Here is a 22725-nt window from a genome sequence, read left to right as displayed (position 1 = left end):
CCAACCCCCCACTTCAAATGCAGGCTTGTGGTTCAGACTGGGCAAGCTTTCAAATCGGCCCCACTGCCACAATGAAGAAATAAAAGTAAGCTTTTGAGATTGAGCCACAGCTGTATGTTATGGAGTAGATTCACTTGTGCTTATTGGAAACCAGTGTCCTTAGGAAGGTTCCCTAATCTAATGAGTCTGCTATTAGGGAGATCCTGAGTATTGATCTCCCCACCTGTCACTTTCTTCATCCACCCTGAACTTTCTGATAGAGAGCATAAATACTGTCCAGATAACTTTCTCTTGTGTGTGCCTTTTCCACCCAAAGGGCCCTCAGAACATCCCTTTTCAGAACCACTGGGCAGTGTAATATTCAGGCTGGCTTTAGGTTTGCCACAATATCCTTGTTTGTTGTATCTCCATACTATGCACCAGAGCTATGGTGTTTGCCCCAGTGTAGATCCTGCTAGGGGGAAGTGCCAACTATCCTCCTGAGACTTCCATAGAACAGTTTGATTTCACAGAATGACAAACGGGCATTCCTGGACTGACTTGTTTATTTTCATATGATGCATGCAAATTACTTTTAAAAAGCTTTTCAGCATCCAAATGTATCCTCTTCATGCAGATATCTGTCTCCTCCACATGGTCATACAAAAGGCTAGATAAGTCCCATTTATTAAAAGTGAAGAACTGGCAACCAAATTTCTAGTTTTGAGACTTCTGTAATAATTGATTTCACCATGGAAGAGAAGTAGTACAAGCTCATTCAGCCAGATATCGTTTTTTATACTTTGCAGTTACTTTGTTTTCTTTTCGAACACTGTTCTTAAAGAGGACAGTATTTTTGATAGAACAAGCAATATAAAAGGTGGCTTTGGAGGAAGTGAATACATTAGAGATGGGGAAACTATACAGATAATACATTCCAGTAAGCATACAAAAATGTTGCCCAAACCAACCCAAAGGGCCTTTGGAATAAAACATTTGTAAAATAAGTCTTAGGTTAACTGCATCTCATGGCCTCCCTGAAAGTGGCCCTGTGTGATATTACAAAGAGTTTACATTTCATTAACTGGAAAAAGAAAGTTGGACCTTCATACTTAAACCAATTGCCATTGGCCACAATCTAACAGACAGGTGTGCTTAAGCCCATTGATTTCAATAGGCGTTCGAGTGCTTTTAATGCTGAGTTGGATAGTTGTGTCTCTGAATTCAGGAGTCAAGAAATACACATTCCGGTTATAACCATGCAAGTATCCATTTCTTCTTCAGCCAGAAGTAATACTTAGAATTTATAGAGTTCTTTCTGTTTTTAAAAAGGTTTCATTTACAACATCACACTATTCCTTACAATAGCCCTATATGACCAGGCAGTATTTATTATCTCCATATTGCAGATGTGGCCTGAGGCTGAGAGCCAGTGGCTCGCCTTGGGTGCCCTAGTGAGTTCATGGCTAAGATGCAATGTGAACTGGCAACCTTCTAGATGACAGCTCATTCTTCTAGACACTATGCAACATCAGCCATCAAAACTCTTGAGTTTCCATACCACTTACCCACATTGGCTGTGAATCCATCAACTAGTTTATGCTTCTGCAATGCATTGTACATGTAAAGCAAGTGCTTTTCTTTTTTTTGGAACAGGTGTCCTGAGATTCATCACAACCTGCTTTCAAAAGTTCAGTGAGTTTCAAAGACTGCTGGTGTTGAGGTATAACAGGGGGAACAGAATGAAATGCTGCCTCATCTGGGGATCTGGCCCATGCATTTCTTTGGATACACTGGCTGACATCTACAGCAGCATTTGGAGGACATAGCAGAAGCTGTAACCCTGCAAGGAGAGGCTGCTCTTAACCTAGCCAGCATCTTAGCAGCACATGTGGGGAGATGAGGGCGGGGGGAGCTGCTCTGTCTTTCAGGCTCTGAGGGATGTGTGCTCCTCAGGGACATATTTCTTGAAGGTGAAGAGCACTTATGGAGGGAGGGGAGAGCAATGAAAATTGCTCCCCACGCCACTCTCCTCCCTTTATGCCCTGCTGCTTAGGAAGATTCCAGCTGTGAGGACACTGCTCTGGGTGTCGGTTAATGTCTTAATAACAGCCAGTCACTCTTGGAAAAGTTCCCCGTACTACATTTTGTACTTGAGTATAGATACCCAGGCACAAAATGCACATGAACAATGTTCATAACAAATGACACACATGTGTAAGCCACTGCTTACTATTTTAAAACTAGATGGATGGTGGAAACAAGAGGAAAATTGTGCTTTATACATATGTTCTACAAAGTGGATCAAGCTGGCACAGTATGAGCCTCTTCTCACAAAAAAGTGAGAAGGACTCTGGGGTGGGCTGCGGGGAACAGGGCCACCAAGAGCAGGTTTGGGACCCAGTGAGAATATTTTTCTGGGCCTCTGTGAGGCCCCAGCCGCTGCCACCACCGCCACAAGGCCAAACCACTGGTCTTTAAAACAATTCTAGCCACCATGTGCGCGGCCAGTGGTTGGGGATGTATGTGAGCAGAGCAGCAGCAGCGCGCACACACACACACCCCACCGGTGGGGGCGGGTGGAGCAGGAGTGGCTGCTGAACCTGACTGTCCGGCCCAGTGGCCCTTGAGAACTGCGAGGTGCTCCAGTGCACCTGTGCAGTTTGAACAGAGTGTTGATGCAGTTTGTGCACTTTGAGAGACAGCGTGGTGTAGTGGTTAGAGTGCTAGACTAGGACCGGGGAGACCCGAGTTCAAATCCCTATTCAGCCATGATACTAGCTGGGTGACTCGGCCAGTCACTTCTCTCTCAGCCTAGCCTACTTCACAGGGTTGTTGTGAAAGAGAAACTTAAGTATGTAGTACACCGCTCTGGGCTCCTTGGAGGAAGAGCAGGATATAAATGTAATAATAATAATAAATAATAGAGTCAGTGGGGAGACATCGATGCTCTGTTCAAACTGTGCATGTATGCTGGAGCTTCTCACAGTTCTCAAGGGCTGCCGGGCTAGATGGTCAGGCTCAGCGGCTGCTCCCACTCTGCCCGCCGCTGCCACCATGGGAGATGCTCGGCTCACCCCCCCCCCACTGGCCGTGCACATGGTGGCTAGAATTATTTTTAAGATAATTAAAATAATTATCTTTATCACCCCAGGTGCCCTTCTGGACCGCAGGAACCTGGTAATTTGCACCGGCTTTCCCTCTCTCTCGTCGGCCCTGCCGGGGAAGGCTGCTTATACTCACCTTCCCTGCAGATGATCCAGCTTATGCCGCCGGGCGTGCTCGGCCAGGCAGCGGGGAGGGTCGAGGGCTAGGATGTGTCATCCCGGACCCTGGAACTACCAGGATGCACCACATGTAAGCTCTCTACGATGTGGGGAGCATAAAAGAGGTCAATGGAGTGCTTGCTCCTTTAACCTCATTTTAGAGGGTGGCTAATTAGGCGGGGTTGCCACCAAGATCAGCCCGATTCTGGCAGTTCACATGCATGAGCAAAACCAGGCTGGGCTCCCTGGGCCCATTTTTTCATGCACGTGTGAATAGCCTCCTTGTGTGTGACTTTGTATTCAGAATGGTCATGCAAGTATAGTTCAGTGGAACAGCTTGTGCATGCTTTCATGCAGAAGGCTCCAGGTAGGGCTGGGAGAGACTCCTGCCTGAAACCTTGGAACGCCACTGCAGACAATACTGAGCTAGATTCACCAATGGTCTGACTCGGTATAAGGCAACTTCTTGTGTTCCTTTCCTGGGTAGGCAAACTATAGTTTGCTGTTTTCTCTCAGCTGGCAAAAGATGTTTTGTGCCTGCCTTGCAAACTAGAACTGGAAACTAGACTTTGATCTGGCAAAACAAGCAGGATGTCTTTGCAGGATGAGCCCAAGTTCCTGTTTGCCAGTTCAGATGAAACAGTAAACTATGGTTCATCTCAAACCAGAAAAGGAATTGCTGTGCATGAGAGGCAGAGGGAGTGTGTGAACCTCCACCTCCCAATGAAACAAAGAGCTACTGTAAGCACATTTAAGCCCGTTGATTAACTTCTTGCTGTTTTGTGGTCAGGAAAGCTAGTACTAACTACTGATGGAAAATATATATCTGGGGCAGAACAATTAAAAGTACTTATAGTATATAGTATAATATAGATAATATTATCTGTCCTAGAACAAAATATCATTATCTAAACTTTGCTAATAGCATGAACTCGAGAAAAATCTATATCTCAGTTTTTCCTACCACAATAAGTTGCTTTCACACTCTCATATGAACGGGCAAAATTATCCTTTAGGCAGCGACAAAGTCAGTCACATTTTAAGGTTGCCATCCTATGTACACTGACTTGGGAGTAAGTCCCAGTGGGGATTACTTCTAAATATGTGCTGGAGTGAGGTGAACAATTCTTAAAAGCTGGAATTTCAGGGAGTCACACAAGAGTCAGATGTAACACACTCTCGTGATTTTTCATTTTCTTATAATTAGAACATATAGACCAATGTGGCAAGGCCCAGGAATACTGGCCATGTGCATGCAGGCATCCGTGTGGGATTCATATGTCTTGGATTTCTTCCATATATGCTCATTCATTCTTTTACACTTACCAGGGCTATAGCTCTAGATTAGGGTGAACATTTTTCAATTACCCTCCAGATCAAAGCAACTGAGATGCTGAAATTCTTACATTTTGAGTGGTTCACAGAACTAATTATTTCCCAGGAGATGTCTTTATTACTCTGCTAGGGGTGTGTACAAAACCAGGTTGCCCGGTTTGGTTCAAGTCCAGACCAAACTCGAACTGGACCGGGCATGTTTGGTTTTGGCACTCTCCCGAACCGTCCATGCTTCAGTTCACAATTTCTTTTATTTTTAAATTTACTCACCCCCTCAGGCTGGGGGTGAGTAAATGCTGTGAGAGAGTCCCAAATTGCCTGGTTCGGGCAGTCTTCGGCCCATTCTGGGCCTGCTCTCTGTTGTGGTGGCCATTTCGGAGGCCACCGCACATGCCCAATGGGCCTCTGTATGGCCAGGTCCCTGGGTCTCTTTGGAGACTGCTGGGTCTCCAAAACAGCCACCACAACAAAGGGCAGGCCCAGAATGGGCTGAAGACTGCCTGAACCAGGTGATTTGGGCATATACGGAGGCCAATGATGGTGGTGGGGAGGGAGTACCCCCAGAGACCTCCTGTGGCCGCAGCAGCACCCACAGCGGGGGTGATAAAATTAAAAAAAAAGTTTTAAACTTAGAACCCCCTGAACAGCCCAGGGGGTTTGGTTTGATATCAAGAAGCCCTACCCAGGCTTGGGTAGCCCTACCGGGGTAGGGTTGCTCATGTGAAACTCTGGGATTGAGGCTGATCCTGGTGCTACCTCCCTCAGTAGCTCGAGTATTTACCAAGGCTAAAAAACACAAGCGCACCCTTTACCGCTCTTACATAAGCACACCCTTTACCCCAGGTTTGGGGTCATGTGAATGCTCAGGCTGCAGGCAATCCGAGTAGTCAGAGCCAGGTGCCTAGAACACAGCTAGAGGGGCAATCTCTCAATGCACTGCGCTGCTCGCGTGGTGCATCTTTGGCTTCCTGGAGGCCAGGACTCATTTCCCCAAGCTCCGGAGATCCATGCGGCTTGTGTGGGCGCATGAGTGGCACGCCACATAGTGGCTTGTTGATTATCTAGGGGGAAGGTAGGTTTGACCCTGATATTGTCCCCACCCTCCCTGCTCCAGAAATAGTCGTGTGAACGACCTCTATGAATCATAAAGGCTAGCTGTCTATAGGACTCTCTGAAGGAAAGAGAATGCATCCTAATTCCATAAGAAGCTAGTAAACCACTGATTGTACAGGGCCCAAGTTCCTGAATGGCTGGGTATTAAAGAAAAAGCTAGCTTGCTGACAGCAATAACCTGAGCCAACTTCCAGGCTGAATGTCTTGGAGCACTTGCAACATACACAAAAGTCACGGCGAGCAGCTGTGACAGTAACCCTTAATTCATTTCAGTAGGACATGTAATTAAAGGGCAGCCAGTTAATTAAGCAATTCTGATGTGCACACATCCCTCCGCGCACACAGCACAGATATGTTATGTATGGAATGGAGCTCATGCCACATGGAAATGTCTGTGTAAGTGGTGGGTGGGGAGGAGAAGAAAAATCCCGAAGATGCTGTATACATAATGAACAAGTCTTTATTCCACAATGAAGCCCCTTGCCTTTCCTGGCACACTGTGAACCAGGAAGAGCTCTTCTTCAGAGACAATAATATACTATATTATTGTCTTCGAAGAACAGTTCTTTCAAGTTGTTCACTATATACAGTATACAGCATCTTTGGGATTCCCATCTCCTCCTTTCTGGTTTTTTTTTTTTTTTGGTGCTAAGTTATTTCTCTCTTGCCCTCTTTCTCTCTCTCAATGTCTATGTAAGCCCAAAAATTTCCCTTTTGTTGAAAAAAAGGAGCCTTCTCTATATATGGAGTGCTTTCGATCACACTGTGTTTTCCTGCTCTTCTTCTGACAGACAAGAAGTTATGCTGCCAATAGAAATATAAAATCTATCTCCATTGTTCCTTCCAAGAATAACATCTTGGAATATAACTCATTCTTTGTGCAAAGACAAATATTTTTCATCTAAGTTTGTATTATTCATGTTTTTAAAAATATGTCAAAATATCACTATGTTTTAGTCACACAGGACACAGTCATTCTAAACACTAACTTAGTATACTGTCCTCTGGCTACCAATGAAATTTTCATTTTCCAAACAGCGTATCAATAATACTCATTTACACTGATGTTAATTGCAATAGAATAGATTGCACAAAACTAATGCATACTCTTGGCTTTTGTGGTTAACTAATGTTTCTTTTCTCTTTGGGTTAGGTTTTGTTTCCTTGTCTTAAAGGGAAATTATGCTAGGAAATATTTTGAAAAAGCAAAGGAGGAGGTAAGAAATACCTGTCATGATAAGATCTTCTTGGATGAGTACCTGAATCAACAAAGATAATTAATTGCCCTTTTTGTATATATGTTATGAAACTCAGGTGCTATAAAACGAATTATGAATAAATGTTGCTTGATATCTGTTCTGACGATTTCCCAACTCACATACCTTGTATATGACAGTTAACTATTGTAACACCTGTTTGTGCAGTGCTTGAGTCTAAGGTACAATTGTACCTTAGAGATACAGTATTATTATATCTTATTATGAGATATTAGTTGTCTGTATTGGCAAACCTGTACTAATTAAGTCTTCACTGAGACGTGGAAATCAGTTATATGTCTCCTATATTTCCGGCCATGCAAGCATTTCCATTGTCACCTACCGCAATGTCTGAGTGTTCTACCACAAAAGTATCTTTATGTTGGATATCTTCCCAGCATACCTTTATAGTTGCGAACTGATGATCCAGAACCTTATAAATTGGTGCAGTTTAACAGTCATAACTAATTACAATTGTACCTTAGAAAATTGCACCTTTGATTGGTTGTCAGTATAATATTGGATACTGAAATGGCAAAAGTCAGAGATATTTTGGTTATCATCAAAATACTGTATAGAAATGGTCACTGATGGAGATAAGGCATTCTTAACACAGCTTCAGGTACACAGAGTTCCACAGCCATCTGAACAAATTTTTCAATCTTTTGCAGGAATCAGTGGAATGTTTTTGCATATAAATATCTAAGTCCTCAGTTGTAAACAGTTTGTAAATTATCACTGATGAATGCAAAATGCTTCATAAGCTGTTTTAAAAATATCTGGTGGATCTTAGTGTCCATCAATCTACTACTGGGTGATTATGAGTTTGAAAGGAAGGATTTGAATAAAAAGTATCTTGAAAAAATGCCTATTTTTTTGTAAGCCATATTCATATTTCATGTTATCTATAAACACTCTACATGAGATATATGTGTTGATCATAAGGAGTGTTTAGACTCTCCTTTCTCTCCATTTCACTTGTTGGTATTACTGTAAATATCACTTTATCCATGGCATGCCAATAAAAGACTGTTTACTATTTATTTCAGAAGCAGTCACATGCATTGAAGTTAAGGTCACCAGCTAATGCATTTTGCGTCTCTAAGCAAAGTCATCACAGTGGCCCTGCTGATAATTCTTTCTTGCTGATTGGTACCTTGGCTGGGCATGAAATGACAGGTCTTGACTGAAACAAGATACTCCATGACCTAGGGCTCTTCTTCTAGTGCTGGTTCCTGAGGGTCCACTTCCTGAGAATCACTAAGGGGTGTTTCCTCTGCATCTTTTTCTTCCATTCTTTCTTTAACTTCAGTCTCTGGACCTGGAGACTGGTTTTGGCTGGGCTTATTGCCATCATGGCTGCTGTGGCAGCTTGCACTCCCAAGACGAGTTGATGCAACAACAGCTTTCACTGCAGCCTGATAGAAACAAAAAAACGTGGTCACATTTCTCAAAAATAACATCCATGGTGTGTAATGGCCTTAGGGCTTCCAGATACATTGTGCTTTTGTGGCATATGCCAGAACTAGTTTGTGTTTTCTTTCTTTTTCTCTCTATTGTATTTTTATACTGCCCTGTATAAAATCTCATCATCACCTTATGGCGCTGCTGGAAATGACTTGACTAGCAAGCCAGAGTTTTCTGGTTCGAATTCCTGCCGGTATGTTTCCCAGACTATGACAAACTCCTATATCAGGCAGCAGTGATATAGGAAGATGCTGAAAGGCATCGTCTCATACTGCGCAGGAGGCGGCAATGGTAAACCCCTCCAGTATTTTACCAAAGACAACCAGAGTGGTCCGTCGAATCTGTGTTGATTCCTGGCACCCGTAGAGCCCTGTGGTTGTCTTTGGTAGAATACAGGAGGGGTTTACCATTGCCATCTCCTGCGCAGTATGAGATGATGCCTTTCAGCACCTTCCTATATTGCTGCTGCCCGATATAAGTGTTTCCCATAGTCTGGGAAACATACCAGCGGAGATTTGAACTGGCAACCTCTGTCTTGCTAGTCAAGTCATTTCCTTGCTGTGCCATTAGGTGGGGTTCCTCAGCCTTTAAAAAGAGCATATTAGCGAGATCAACAATCTATTTGCATAATCCCTGACATTCTATGCACATGAACCAATGGAAAAGATAACATCAGTGATGCATCTTCAGTGAGCTATGCTTAATTTTGCATTCACTTGATACATGTCTTTACTTTGGAAATGGACTGCTTTAACTCTGTTCTGCCTGCTGCACTTAAACTCACAAAAAGGGAATGGCTCTTGTGCATCAACTAAGAGCAGTTGCCTGTAGCCAAATATAACAGGTGGCTTTGGCATAGCAACTAAACCATGATATACAAGCAAATATGTAATGTTGCATGAGCAGAATCCTTGTGTGTATTGTAATCAGACTATATCATATGTATTTATTGAAAAGTATTAAAGAGACAATTTTTTTTTCTGGTTTGGTATAACTTTAAATTGTCCAGAAGACAATATCAGTGTCTGAGAGATCTGAAAGAGACATGGGACTGGGTCTCACGATCCGTGAGACCCGGTTTGGGGCTGTGAGTGGGAAGAGAGGGCTAAGCCCGCTCTCCCCGCTCACGAGCGGGGCGGGAGCCCTGGACGGCTGGATTGGCCGCCCACACAATTGCTGGCTCCGAGACAGAGCCGGCGGGGGCTGGGGAGCTCGGGGGCCGCGCGCCCCCCGGAAGCCCCAGTATGCCCTGCGTGAACGCACAGGGCATACTGGGGAGACCCATGGAGCCGGGAGGCGGCTTTTCGCCTCCCGGTCAGGGGTCTACTCGCGAGTAGTTGCGGCGCAGAGCCGCGCCGTGGCTACTCAGGAGCAGATAGCCCAGGTTTGCGGAGTGCTCGCTCTGCAAACCCAGCCTAAGGGGCGGGCTACAGGAGCGGGTTAGCTGCTCCAGAACCACCGGGCCCGGCTGCGAGCCTGGTGGTTCTGATGACGATCAGCAAAAATCGGGCTAGCGAAGGCTAGCCCGATTTTTGCTGATCGTCAGAATAGCCCCATTATGAGGCTCTTATCACGATCAAGTGAGAAGAGCCAAATTGGGTTTGTAGGGAGAACAGGCTAAGTCTGCTTCCCTGCAGACGATCAGTAAGCCCTCCCTGTATGGTCGCAGTGGCCGCCCACATGACTACTGGCTCTGTCATGGAGCCAGTGGGGGCTTGGGAGTTCAGGGGCCATGAGGCCCCCGGAAGTTCCAGAATGCCCTGTGCGAGCATGCAGGAAATACCGGAGAGATCCTCGAGCCGGGAGGCTGCTTTTTAGCCTCCCAGTCAGGGGTCTACTAGTGAGTTGCCACGGTGCAGAGTCGTGCCGTGGCAACACACTATTTTAAAAACCGGGTTTGCAGAACGCTCACTCCGCAAACCCAGTTGAAGGGCAAGGGCAATTCAGCAGGTTACCTGCTTGTAAACCACCGGGCTCACCTGCGAGTCCGGTGATTTACACAAACAGCGAAAATCGAGCTAGGCTCTCCTAGCTTGACTTTCACTGGTCATGAGAATAGCCTCCTTGTCTTCCGATTAAATGCTTACTGACTTTAACAAAAACATTTTCTTGTTATGTCTTCTATAAATAAATAAATCGAATAAATAAATATATAAATAAATATTTAAAAATTAAAACACACCTCTCTCAATATCTTTATTAAAACAGTGAAAACCCGAGATTATATCTCACCATTCCACAAAATAGATTTGTGAGGAATTGCACAATGTATTGCTAAATCCAATGGTTTACATGTCCCACAGCATGCTGTGGATGGTACCAGATCCACCCGTGCCACTGCAGGGCTCTTGAACATGAAGCCATGCTGCTGCACAACAGAGCAGTCCTGGGACTATGGACTCTTGTATGATTGCACATTGTGTGCACCTTCCATTGGAATGACTGCACAATGTGCAGGCATGCAGGACTCGGCAGTCCTGGTACTGTCCTCTTGTTCAGCAGCATCGCTGCACGTTTTAGAGCATGCAGCAGCGCAGGTGGGTTTGGCATTGCCTGTGTTACGCTGTGAGACATGTCAGCCAATATATATACTCACTAATGTTGTATGTCTGGAGTGAGGTCTGCCGGATCTATATGAAGCTCCCTTTATTGTTTAGAACCCGCCTGTCATAAAGGGCTTGGGAGATTCACATAGATCGAGATCTGGCAAACCTCACTCTGGCCAGAGATTCAGCATCAGCTATCAATTTCCTCTACAAATACATAGAGAGAATTATTCCAAGCAAATAGCTTTCCCTTTATGTTATGCAATGCAAGCTATTACATATCACATCATGTTGGGGAAGAGGGGGTGGGGCCATATCTGAGTGGTACAGCCTCTGCTTTGCATGCAGAAGGTCCCAGGTTCAATCCCTGGCATCTCCAGGTAGTGCTGGAAAAGACTCCAGCCTGAAACCTTGGAGAGCCATTGCCAGTCAGTGCAGACAGATGGTACTGAGCTGGATGGACCAATGGTTGACTCAGAATAAGGCAGCTTCCTATGTTCCTAAGAGAGGTGGTGGATGGGCAACAGAAGTGAGGGTGGGCAGAATAATTAAGACTACTTTTATTATGAGATTCCTTAATTCTTTACCCTGCGTTCACCTCTGATCTGGAGGCTTGAACTGGTTCGCACAAAGGATACAAAATATATAAAACAACAAAATGATGTACTAGTGGGATCAGATCAGACACAATTAAAAGTTAATGCATAAAGGTTTTTCTATAAGACTGGGCTAGTTTAGATGACATGAAGAACCATGGTTAAAGCTTGGTTCTGTACAACCTCTCTCAACCTTGGAAGCATGTGCTCCCTCCTCTCCTGCCCATGAGAGCCTAGGAAGAATTCTACTTCCTATTTAGGTTAGTAACAAACCAGGATCAGTCACAATGTCTGAACTGACCACTTCCCTAAAATAAATCTAAAATGCATTTGAAACCTTGGTTTCAAATCTAGGCTTATTTTAAGGATGTTGATTTTGATTTTGGTTAAAACAATGGGCGGCTTCACACATCATGCCAAACCTCAGGTTTGTTGGAGGGGTTGGGGCCCCAGGAATGCGTGCATGGCATACTTCCAGTGTTTGGAAAGATATACTAAGATTGGGCATGTTGAACAAATCCAACAATCTCTGCATATTCTACCCTGCTTGTGGTATGAAACCTGATATCTGTCCAGATCTTAGTTACAGATGTCGGGTTTCGTATTGCAAGTAGGGTAGAAAATGCTGAGACTGGTGGTTTTGAATAACATGCTCAATCTTGGCATACCCTTCCTGACACTGGGAGTAGAGTGCGTGCATGTTCCCAGGACTCTGGCCACTCCACTCAACCTCAGATTCAGTGTGACATATAAAACCACCCAATGAATAAGGAGAACCTTACATGTTTATAGGTTTGCTGTTAAATTACTCCCAAACATCACTGCCATGGAAAACTTTCAAAGAAAGCATGTGCAAAAATGCTGTTTAAAGGAGCTTTTTAAAAGAACTCTACCTTAAGTTTACGCCGAGCGTTGAATTCTTGGAGTTTCTTTTGAGCTGTATCCATATGAGCAAAATTGGCCGCTTTCCCTGTGACCCACGGATGCTGTAAAGCTTGAAATGTGGTAAGACGTTTCTTGGGGTCAAGCAAAATTAGCTTCTTAACCTGAAACACATGAAAATAAAATATAAGAAAAAACTATTTAATGCTTCAAAAAATTTATAGGCTCCAGTTCATGAGCCGAATCTAGACTAAGCTTGTCATGACCGCTTCGTCCCACTGAAAATTAATGGGACTGAAGTTAGTCATGTCTCATTTATTTCAACGGTACTTCAAAGGAAGTTAGTCATGATTAACTTCATCTGCTGACCTGTGTATGCAGCAGTCAGCTGTCCATGCGGATACACATCTTACGTGCCAGCATTTAGCTATCAGCACCAATCTACAGATCAAAAAGACTATGGAACTTGAATCGAAACTCAGCTTGCCCCCCTGCCCCCACCACTCACTGTTGAAAAGCCCACAGTCGAAGCCTACAGTGCAAAACATCTGGCACTACTATGCCACTGTGGAACAGTGGTTAGAACGTTGACCTCGGTTCAAATATCCACTCAGCCATGAAGCTCATTGAGTGACTCTGAGCCAGTCACCATCTCTCAGGCTAACTTACCTACGGGAGTGTTGTGCGGATAAGATAAGGGATGAGAACCCTGTATGCCACCCTGAACTGCTTGGAGGAAGGGCAGAATATAATAATGATGGTGGCTAACACAATGTGCCGTTCTTAATGTCTTGTTAGGACTTGCGGCCCTGCAGCTGCAAACTGGAAACAGCTGTGCTGCCATAGAGAACCAGTGGTAGCACTACTAGGGTTACTGGATTTATTCCCATTGTTGTGAACTGGAAACGATGAGGTGTAACACTGTTAGTGCTATTGCCGGTTCTCTGCAGCAGCACCACTGCCTTTCTCATCTTCAGCAACAGTGCCACAAGTTCTAACAGAGATGTTAGAACCGCACATCATGCCGGTCAATAATAACAACAATGGCTGGCATGATGAGGAAAATTACTCAAAGTAGTCCCATTGAAATTAAAAGGACAAGTTATGCCTTGTCCTTTCCATTTCAATGGGACTACTTTGAGTAATTGCAATGGTGTGTGCAGCCACTGCATTTCTGCATGCAATTCTCTTGCTAGCTTGTGGTAATACCAAATTATAAATGCATATTCTGGCATTTTGCTATATGGGAGCTGCTGCTAGATTAGCATCAAACTGCCTGTGGATCTGTTCTATTTATTCTTGCTAAAAACATAATAATGAAAGGGAAAAATAAAGAATGAGTTATGTCAGGAGCTCTCAATAATTACAGCAACCTTTACTGAGTTAAGAAACAAGAGGTCCGAGCTACCTTGAATGTTGCTAAGCTTGCAGTCCTAAGCTCATATTCTGCTGAAATCCATGAGACTCAGTTGCTTGCAGTATCCTGAGGATACTAACATTACAAACAAGACCGTTTGTCCAGTCTGCAGAATGCTTGGAATAACAAAATGCTTTGACTTTCTCAGCACCATGAAATAGTCCTGGAGTACTATTTTATATATATTCATTAATGTACCATCTCATGGAACCATTATTTGTAAGTCACATGGACAACCCTCTTCCAGGGTCCATGGGTGGCATATGGGCAGGGGTGGGGGTGGCACAGCTTGAGCCTCCAGCGCATTATGACTGGTGTCTCCTGGGTAAGTATCTGAGCTGAGTCTGTAATGAGCTAAAGCTGTATTTGAACAAATCCTAATTTACAGTATGTTGCTATAATTTTATAATAAATATACATCAAAGGAAATGCCACGTTTGATGCAGCGCTGATTCAAGGATAAAATGTGCTGAACATACCAAATCCTTAGCATTTAGAGACACATCATCCCACCAGGGGGAAACAAAGTCATATTCACAGTTCAGAATCCTCTTGAACATGTACTGGTCTCCTCTTTCATCATAGAACGGCTCAAACCCACAAAGTCTAGAGGAAAATTGAAAAGAAAAGTGTTAACCAATGAGTTAGCCTGGTTATATACATCATCAGCTTTAGTTACCTTGAGTCAAACAATGTTATGCCTGCGGAAGAGTTGCAGAGTTACTGACTCTGAAGTAAACTTGGATGTAAACACAGAGGTGAACATGATGGGCAGCACTCTGTCAGTATTAGGAACCTGCTGGACCTGCAGAACTGCTTGAATGCAACTCTGAGGGTGAAGCACGATGAGGCTGTTACAGAATGTCTCAGATCCACTTCAGGCAGCAGCACAGCAATCCTATCAGAAACAATGGAAGCAGCACTGCGCTGATGCCCAGAAGCAGTTTTCCGCAGCAGCCACATTGTGCAACACCTTTTTTTTTTGCTGCCTTTCAAGTTGCACAGTGGCCCCAACAGGTCCCTAACATCAACAAAGCACTGCCCGTCATGTTGGCCAGTAATCGTAAATGAGTATAAGATCAAAAGGTTGGTGTCTTGAGCACCAAGAGCCAAGCTATACATCCAGGAATACTATGTAGTTCAGACCTCCTTGTACAGTTGTGTTTCAAAAGGTTGGGTTGGTGGACACATGCTTGCTCCCCCACACAAACTATCCCAAGGCTCGGGTAGGGGGAGCACCCATCCCAGAGAAGTAGTTTCCTCCCCACCTGCACCCCATTTCTGTTTCAGAAATCCAATATGTGGGATACAGTTAACATAGGAACATAGGAAGCTGCCATATACTGAGTCAGACCATAGGTCCATCTAGCTCAGTATTGTCTTCACAGACTTGCAGCAGCTTCTCCAAGACTGCAGGCAGGAATCTCTCTCAGCCCTATCTTGGAGAAGCCAGGGAGGGAACTTGGAACCTTCTGCTTTTTTCAGAGGGGCTCCATCCCCTGAGGGGAATATCTTCTAGTGCTCACACTTCTAGTCTTCCATTCATATGCAACCAGGGCAGACCCTGCTTAGCTAAGGGGACAAGTCATGCTTGCTATCACAAGACCAGCTCTCCCACCCATAAATGCATTTTGCAGATTCTGTGCCCCATTCAATTTTTTCCCCTGGTGCTGCCACTGATCCCTGTTCACAGAAAGGTAATGCGTCAGCCTTCTCCCTTCTGTGGTAGCTTTCCCCATATAGCCTGACAGGCTGATCTGTTCACCTAGTGACTCACTGGGTCATAAGAAGTGTGACAGAGGGGGGAAAAAGGCGGGGGGGAGTTCCAATGAGCATGAGGGATTCTAAAACTATTTTTCTTACTGGGTTTGGGGGGTATTAAACAAAATTTGGGAAATGGCAAGACTTGAAACTATCCCATCCTGGGCAGTAGGTGGAAGCAAAGTAGCAGTAGAACTATTCCCTTCTATGGCTGGCACAGCAGGGAATATGGTAGGCATAAAGAGTGCCCTCTATTGGTTCTTATGTAGAGAGAAGATGCAGTACCACTCACAGGTTTAAACAACTAAGTGGGAGGTGGTTTTTGGACTCCTGGATTAGCTGGTGCCTTAACTTCAACTTTGTAACACTGCTTATATCTTGGGTATATCATATTTTACAGTAGTAGTTCATTAACAGAACATTCAATGGTAGAGATGAATCTACAACATGAGTATTATGCCTTTACCTTCCAGGAGTCATTGTCTTGGAGGAATGACATACTGATGCAGGGAAATAGGAGCTTAGGAAGTGTCTGTTACTTGTGCTATAAACGAATATTCAAAGCCACTGGAGCATGGAGGAAATTTGGAAGAATGCACCTAACTGTTCCTAAGCATTCCCAATACCCACCCACCCCCGCCACTTACAACTTTAGAAAACGCATCATAAAAGTAGCACATCCCTGGCACCTTTAAAAAGGAGGAGAGTAGGAGGAGAGTAGGTCCACACCTGCTCCTCCACCGTTTGCCACAGCTTCCTGTTTGGGCAGTGCCCCCCCCCCGCAGCTGCCATCGTGCGCTGTCAGTGCTCTCCCCAGCTGCCCCCACACACCAGCGGTATGTACATAGCCTCCACACATGCACAGAGGCCATGTGCATGCCGCCAGCACATGAGGGCAGCTGGGGAGAGCACTGCTAGCACGCAAGGACAATTGCGGGGCATGCTGTTCGAACAGGAAGCTGTGGCGATTGGCAGAGAAGCAAGTATGAACCTGCTCTCCTCCTTTAAAAAGTGCCAGGGATATGCTGCGAATCACTCTTCAAATAGTGATTTGTGCACATCCCTAATACAATATTTTACCACAGTAAAGCTAACTGCTCTTCCAGTACTCCTCTTCTCAGTGACAACTTAATAGTTGTATTCCAGCAGTTTAGACATTGTTCAACGTGTCTAAGCAACAACACAATTGACCTAAAATTGTATAAATTCATTATGACATACAAATAGTAGTTTTGTAGCTTATATCCATGGATCAGTTTTGGCCCTTACATATGACAAATATAATCCTGCCATCAGTTATACAAGAGTAAGAACCATGTCTCCAATGGGATTTAGATACAAGAAATTAAGTGCTGGATAGCAGCCAACATATCTCTGCTCATGAGTTTTATATTTCCTACAACCTATAATTTTATAAGAAGCAAATTACTGATTTTTTTAAAGCTATACAGAGATGAGTCAACCATTTCTCCAGAATATGCAATTAGGGCTGAAATTATGAAAGACAATTCTTGCGCCTTGCAGAACATATAAGCTATATATGTAACAGTTTTCCCCAGGATCACTCTTGTTACTGATGTTAAAGGACAGTGACAATACCCCAACAGGGTAATGAAGAGGAATGCTGGCTTTGGGTACGGGAGATCAAATTCACATCCCAAATCACTCAAGAGCCTCAAGGTTAGAAAAGTTATCTCCAAGGAAGCATCAGTGGCTACCAAAAATTGGCTGCCAATGATGAATAAAATATAGTTTATAAAATATAATGTAGTTTAAAATATAGTTTAGCCAAGCTCTAAACAGCTTGGGCCCTGAGTATTTAAGCGAACGTCTTCTTCACTAGGAACCACACTGCCCACTGAGGTTCATCTGCAGTTGCCACCGGCTCATCTGGTGGCTACTCGCGGACAGGCCTTCTCCATTGCTGCCTCAAGGCTTTGGAACGTGCTCTCTGATGAAATAAGAGCCTCCCATCTCTGACAACTTTTTTAAAAGCACATTTGTTCACCCAGGCTTTTAATAAGATACTGTTTTAATAGTTTGATGATTTTAAATAGTTTTAACGTTTTAAATTTTAAATTGTTGTAATGTTTTAACCTTTTTATTCGTTGTTATTGTTTTGTTGTAAACCACCCAGAGATTTGCATTTTGCAAGTTTAACATTTTGCAATATGTTAAACAAACAAACAGTTGTACAAATAAGTGATGCTAAAATACTTTTAATTTTCAACTATTTAGGGAACTGCATATTTTGAAAAGATGGTTTGAATAATCAGTGAACCTTTCATTCTTCAAACCATTAAAAAGAGGAGGAGAGCTGGTTGTGTGGTAGCAAGCATGACTTGTCCCTTTAGCTAAGCAGGGTCTACCCTGGTTGCATATGAATGGGAGACTACATGTGTGAGCACTGTAAGATATTCCCCTTAGGGGATGGAGCCACTCTGGGAAGAGCAGAAGGTTCCAAGTTGCCTCTCTGGCATGTCCAAGATAGGGCTGAGAGAGATTCCTGCTTGCAACCTTGGAGAAGCCACTGCCAGACAATACTGAGCTAGATGGACCAATGGTCTGATTCAGTATATGGCAGCTTCCTATGTTCCTAAAAACACAAATTGGATGAAGCAAACAAATGTTGGCCTTTTAAATTCTTATTTACACAGTTTAAAAAATGGCATAAAAACTGTGTCTAGAAAATGAACTGAGAACCATGTTTTATCCCATGGAGTAATTTCATCAAAACTCACAGGATGTAGGTGATTATTCCCAAAGACCACATGTCCACTTCTGGGCCATAGGCACACCCTCGTAGAATTTCTGGTGCTGCAGATGATTTTAAAAAATGTCAATAAAACAAACATTTAATATAAAAAGCCACTGCAATGCAGGGGAACAATTCTCAACATCTATGGTCTTCACTGACATGAAAAGGGAAGAAAAAAACATAATCCTACAAGTCTGTAATCAGGCAAAATTCCTCTGTAATTGAGAAGAAAAAAGAAAAGAAAAGAAAAGGTAGGAATTTAATAGCTGCAACAGTAGGTACATATCCTAAGTGAAATGTGTATATTAAGTGTGCTCCCAAATACTCTCTAAGAATTAGTTTCATGAAAGGAATATGGAGAGAATAATTATACATAATGGCTGACATCCAGACATATAGAAATCGAATTATTATTATTATTATTATTATTATTATTATTATTATTATTATCATCATCAACAACAACAACAGCCTATATTCTGCGACAATATCTATAACAATTGACAATAAAATTCAGCCATTCCAGGTCCTTGGGAAGGACTCGATGTCTGGATAAAACAAACCAGTCAATAACACCTGTCTGACTGTGTAAACAAGAAATAATAACAACAACAACCTGCACTAGTACAAGAATGTTGCTCTAGACAGTTCCATTAAGTTGGGAGTTCACATTCCAAGCTCATTTGCAATGGTGCGCTTGTGCAACCCATGATATCCCTCTTCCTATGAAACATCTTCCTCAGTCCATATATGTTGCAGGAAATGATGTAGCATATCCTAGAACATAAGAACAGCCCTGCTGGATGAGGCCCAAGGCCTATCTAGTCCAGCATCCTGTTTCACACAGTGGCCCACCAGATGCCGCTGGAAGCCTACAGGCAGGAGTTGAGGGCATGCCATCCCTCCAGCTGTTACTCCCCTGCAACTGGTACTCAGAGGCATTCTGCCTCTGAGGCTGGAGGTGGCCTATAGCCCTCTGACTAGTAGCTGTTGATAGACCTCTCCTCCATGAATTTGTCTAAGCCCCTTTTAAAGCCATCAAGCTTGTGACCATCACCATATCCTGTGGCAGAGAATTCCATAGATTAATTATGTGCTGTGTGAAAAAGTACAGGCAAGCCTCATTACTCATGGGGGTTCCATTCCTCACTTACTGCTGCAAGTAACGAAACCACAAGTAATAAGTCATTATGCCTATGGAAAACAGGGACTTACAGGTGAAACTCGAAAAATTAGAATATTGTACAAAAGTTCATTAATTTCAGTAATGCAAATTAAAAGGTGAAACTGATATATGAGATAGACGCATTACATGCAAAGCCAGATAAGTCAAGCCTTAATTTGTTATAATTGTGATGATCATGGCGTACAGCTCATGAGAACCCCAAATCCACAATCTCAGAAAATTAGAATATTACATGGAACCAAGAAGACAAGGATTGAAGAATAGAACAATATCGGACCTCTGAAAAGTATAAGCATACATATGTATTCAGTACTTGGTTTGGGCCCCTTTTGCAGGGGCCAATCTACATACTTGAGTTTCTCTTTCACAACAACCCTGTGAAGTAGGTTAGGCTGAGAGAGAAGTGACTGGCCCAGAGTCACCCAGCTAGTTTTATGGCTGAATGGGGATTTGAACTCGGGTCTCCCCGGTCCTAGTCCAATACTCTAACCACTACACCACGCTGGCTCTGTAGCCTTGCCTCATAAGGAAAGTGCTCCAGGCCCCTGATCATCATCTTTGTCCTCTTCTGCACCTTTCCCAGTTCTACAATGTCCATCTTTAGGTATGGTGACCAGAATTGTACGCAGTACTCCAACTGTGGCCAAACCATAAATTTGTATAAGGGCATTATAATATTAGCATTTTAATGTTCAATCCCCTTCCTAATGATCCCTAGCATGGAATTGGCCTTTTCCACAGCTGCTGTGCACTGAGTCAACCCTTTCAACGAGCTGTCCACCACAATTCCAAGATCTCTCTTCTGGTGTCTCTGACAGCTCATACCCCATCAGCATATATGTAAAGTTGGGATATTGTGCTCCAATATGCATCATTTTCTACTTGCTTACATTGAACCATATTTGTCATTTTGTCACCCATTCACCCAGTTTAGAGAGATACTTTTGGAGCTACTCACAATCTGTTTTGGATTTTATTACCCTTAATAGTTTAGTTTCATCTGCAAATTTGGTCACTTCACTGCTTACCCCAACTTCTAGATCATTGATGCACAAGTCCCTGAGTGACCCCACTTCTTACTTCCCTCCATTGTTAAAATCTGTCCATTTATTCCAACCCTGTTTCCTATCATTCAACCAGTTATCAATCCACACATGAACCTGTCTCCTTAACCCATGATTGCTAAATTTATGCAAGAGCTTTGGTGGGGGAATTTGTCAAAAGCTTTGTCAACTGGATTACCTTTATCTGCATGCCTGTTGACACTTTCAAAGAACTCCAAAAAGTTAAGTGAGGCAAGACTTCCCCTTGCGGAAGCCATGTTGGTTCTCCTTCAGCAAGGCCTGTTCTTCCATATGTTTAACAATGTTGTCCTCAATTGTTCCATCAATTTACCATGCACCGAAGTTAAGCTAACTGGCCAGTTCTTTCCTGGAGCCCTCCTGGATCCATTTTTGAAAATCAGAGTTACATCAGCTACTTTCCTGTCTTCTGGAACAGTGCCTGATTGTAAGGACAAGTTACATATTTTTGCTCGGAGATCAGCAATTTCATATTTGAGTTCCTTCAGAACTCTTGGGTGGGTGCCATCTGGACATGACAATTTGTTAATTTTTAGTTTTTCAAGACTGTTTAGAACATCCTCTCTGGTCACCTCTAATAGGCCCAGTTCTTCAGCCTCAAAGCCTGAGAATCCCAGTTCGGGAGTGGGTATATGGTCAATATTCTCCACTGTGAAGATAGATGTGAAGAACCCTTTCAGCGTCTCTTCCATCTCATAGGAAAACAGGAAGCTGCCTTACTGAGTCAGACCATTGGTCCATCTAGCTTGGCATTGTCTACACAGACTGGCAGCGGCTGCTCCAAGGTTGCAGGCAAGAGTCTTTTTCAGCCCTATCTTGGAGATGCCAGGGAGGTAACCTGGAACCTTCTGCATGCAAGCATGCAGATGCTCTTCCCATAGCAGCCCCACCCCCTGAGGGGAATATCTTACAGTGCTCACACATGTTTCCCATTCAAATACAACTGGGGTGGACCTTGCTTAGCAAAGGGGACAATTATGGCTTGCTACCACAAGACCAGCTCCTTATCCTCCTTAATAATTTCTTTCACACTCTCATCATCTAAGGATCCAAACGCCTCCCTGGCAGATTTTCTGCTTCTGATATATTTCCTGATTCAACAACAACCTTTATTACAGTCACAGCCCAGCACAGTTTACAAACAGAAGCCCAACAAAACAAACCTACATAACCTACAGGGTTATGATACAGTAGTTAAGAACATAGTTAAGCACAAAGATCAGTTAATTATTCTTAATGAACTCCTGGTGAATTTTACTGGAACTTAGCCACATTATAAGAGCTCAAGTCATTCTGGTCAGTTAAAAGATAATCAAGATAAAAATAATCTGTACAACCTGGATGGCAGCTAATAAAAGCGGTTATATGTTTATGCCATATATCTTGGTAAAATTGACAACAAGGGAGCACATGAGCCGTTGTTTCAGTATCTCCCGATTTGCAGAGACAAGTATGTTTTTTGTATGGGATTTTTTGATATCTCCCTTCCAGGACTGCTGTTTGCAAGGCATTGCAACAGGCCCTTTATTTAAAGGCTGTTTTGTTTTAAGCTTGGAACACTCAAAATGACCCATTTCAAATTGAAACATTTTGATGTCGAACTATTTGCATATTCCTAATAGATATGGTGGCCATAATAGAAACCTGATGGAATGGTGAGAATCAGTGGGACACTTTCATTCCTGGATACAACCTCTAAAGAAAGGACAGGGAGGGGCAGATTGGGGGTGGAGTAGCGCTGTATATTAAAGAAGGGATAGAATTCAACAAGGTAGAAAACCTAGGAGGACCGTAGTCCTCCACAGAATCATTATGGGTGACAATACAAGGACTGAAAGGAAATATGTTACTAGGGACATGCTATCGCCCTCCAGATCAAAATGCTGAGAATGACCTGGAGCTAGAGAAGCAAATCAGAGATGCATCAAAGAGAAACAGAGCTGTAAGAATGGGTGACTTCAATTACCCTCACATAGACTAGGCACATTCACATGTGGGTATTGACAGAGAGGCCAAACTTCTAGACATGCTAAATGACCGTGTTTTAGAACAGTTGGTCATGGAATCAACCAGAGAGAAGG

The 22725-nt window shown here is 43.4% G+C and overlaps 1 protein-coding gene across 6 annotated transcripts in view; it reads right to left on the bottom strand.

Moving 5' to 3' along the window:
* Nucleotides 1-527: 527 nt before the first annotated feature.
* CAMK4 (calcium/calmodulin dependent protein kinase IV) overlaps nucleotides 528-22725 on the bottom strand; it is a 169288-nt gene continuing 147090 nt past the window's right edge. For all 6 annotated transcript variants that reach the window (XM_053292291.1, XM_053292293.1, XM_053292292.1 and 3 more), the window contains 4 exons: nucleotides 18360-18435; nucleotides 14337-14463; nucleotides 12452-12604; nucleotides 528-8367 (listed from right to left, as the gene is read on the bottom strand). In XM_053292291.1, coding sequence (XP_053148266.1) covers nucleotides 8158-8367; nucleotides 12452-12604; nucleotides 14337-14463; nucleotides 18360-18435 — 566 coding nt within the window. In that variant the 3' untranslated portion in view covers nucleotides 528-8157. The remainder of the gene's footprint in view (nucleotides 8368-12451; nucleotides 12605-14336; nucleotides 14464-18359; nucleotides 18436-22725) is intronic.

This window comes from Hemicordylus capensis, chromosome 2 (genome assembly GCF_027244095.1).
Source record: "Hemicordylus capensis ecotype Gifberg chromosome 2, rHemCap1.1.pri, whole genome shotgun sequence".
In the NCBI taxonomy this organism is placed as follows: domain Eukaryota; kingdom Metazoa; phylum Chordata; class Lepidosauria; order Squamata; family Cordylidae; genus Hemicordylus; species Hemicordylus capensis.
The sequence above is the reverse complement of the archived record's forward strand: the minus strand, read 5'-3'. Positions and strand labels throughout refer to the sequence as shown.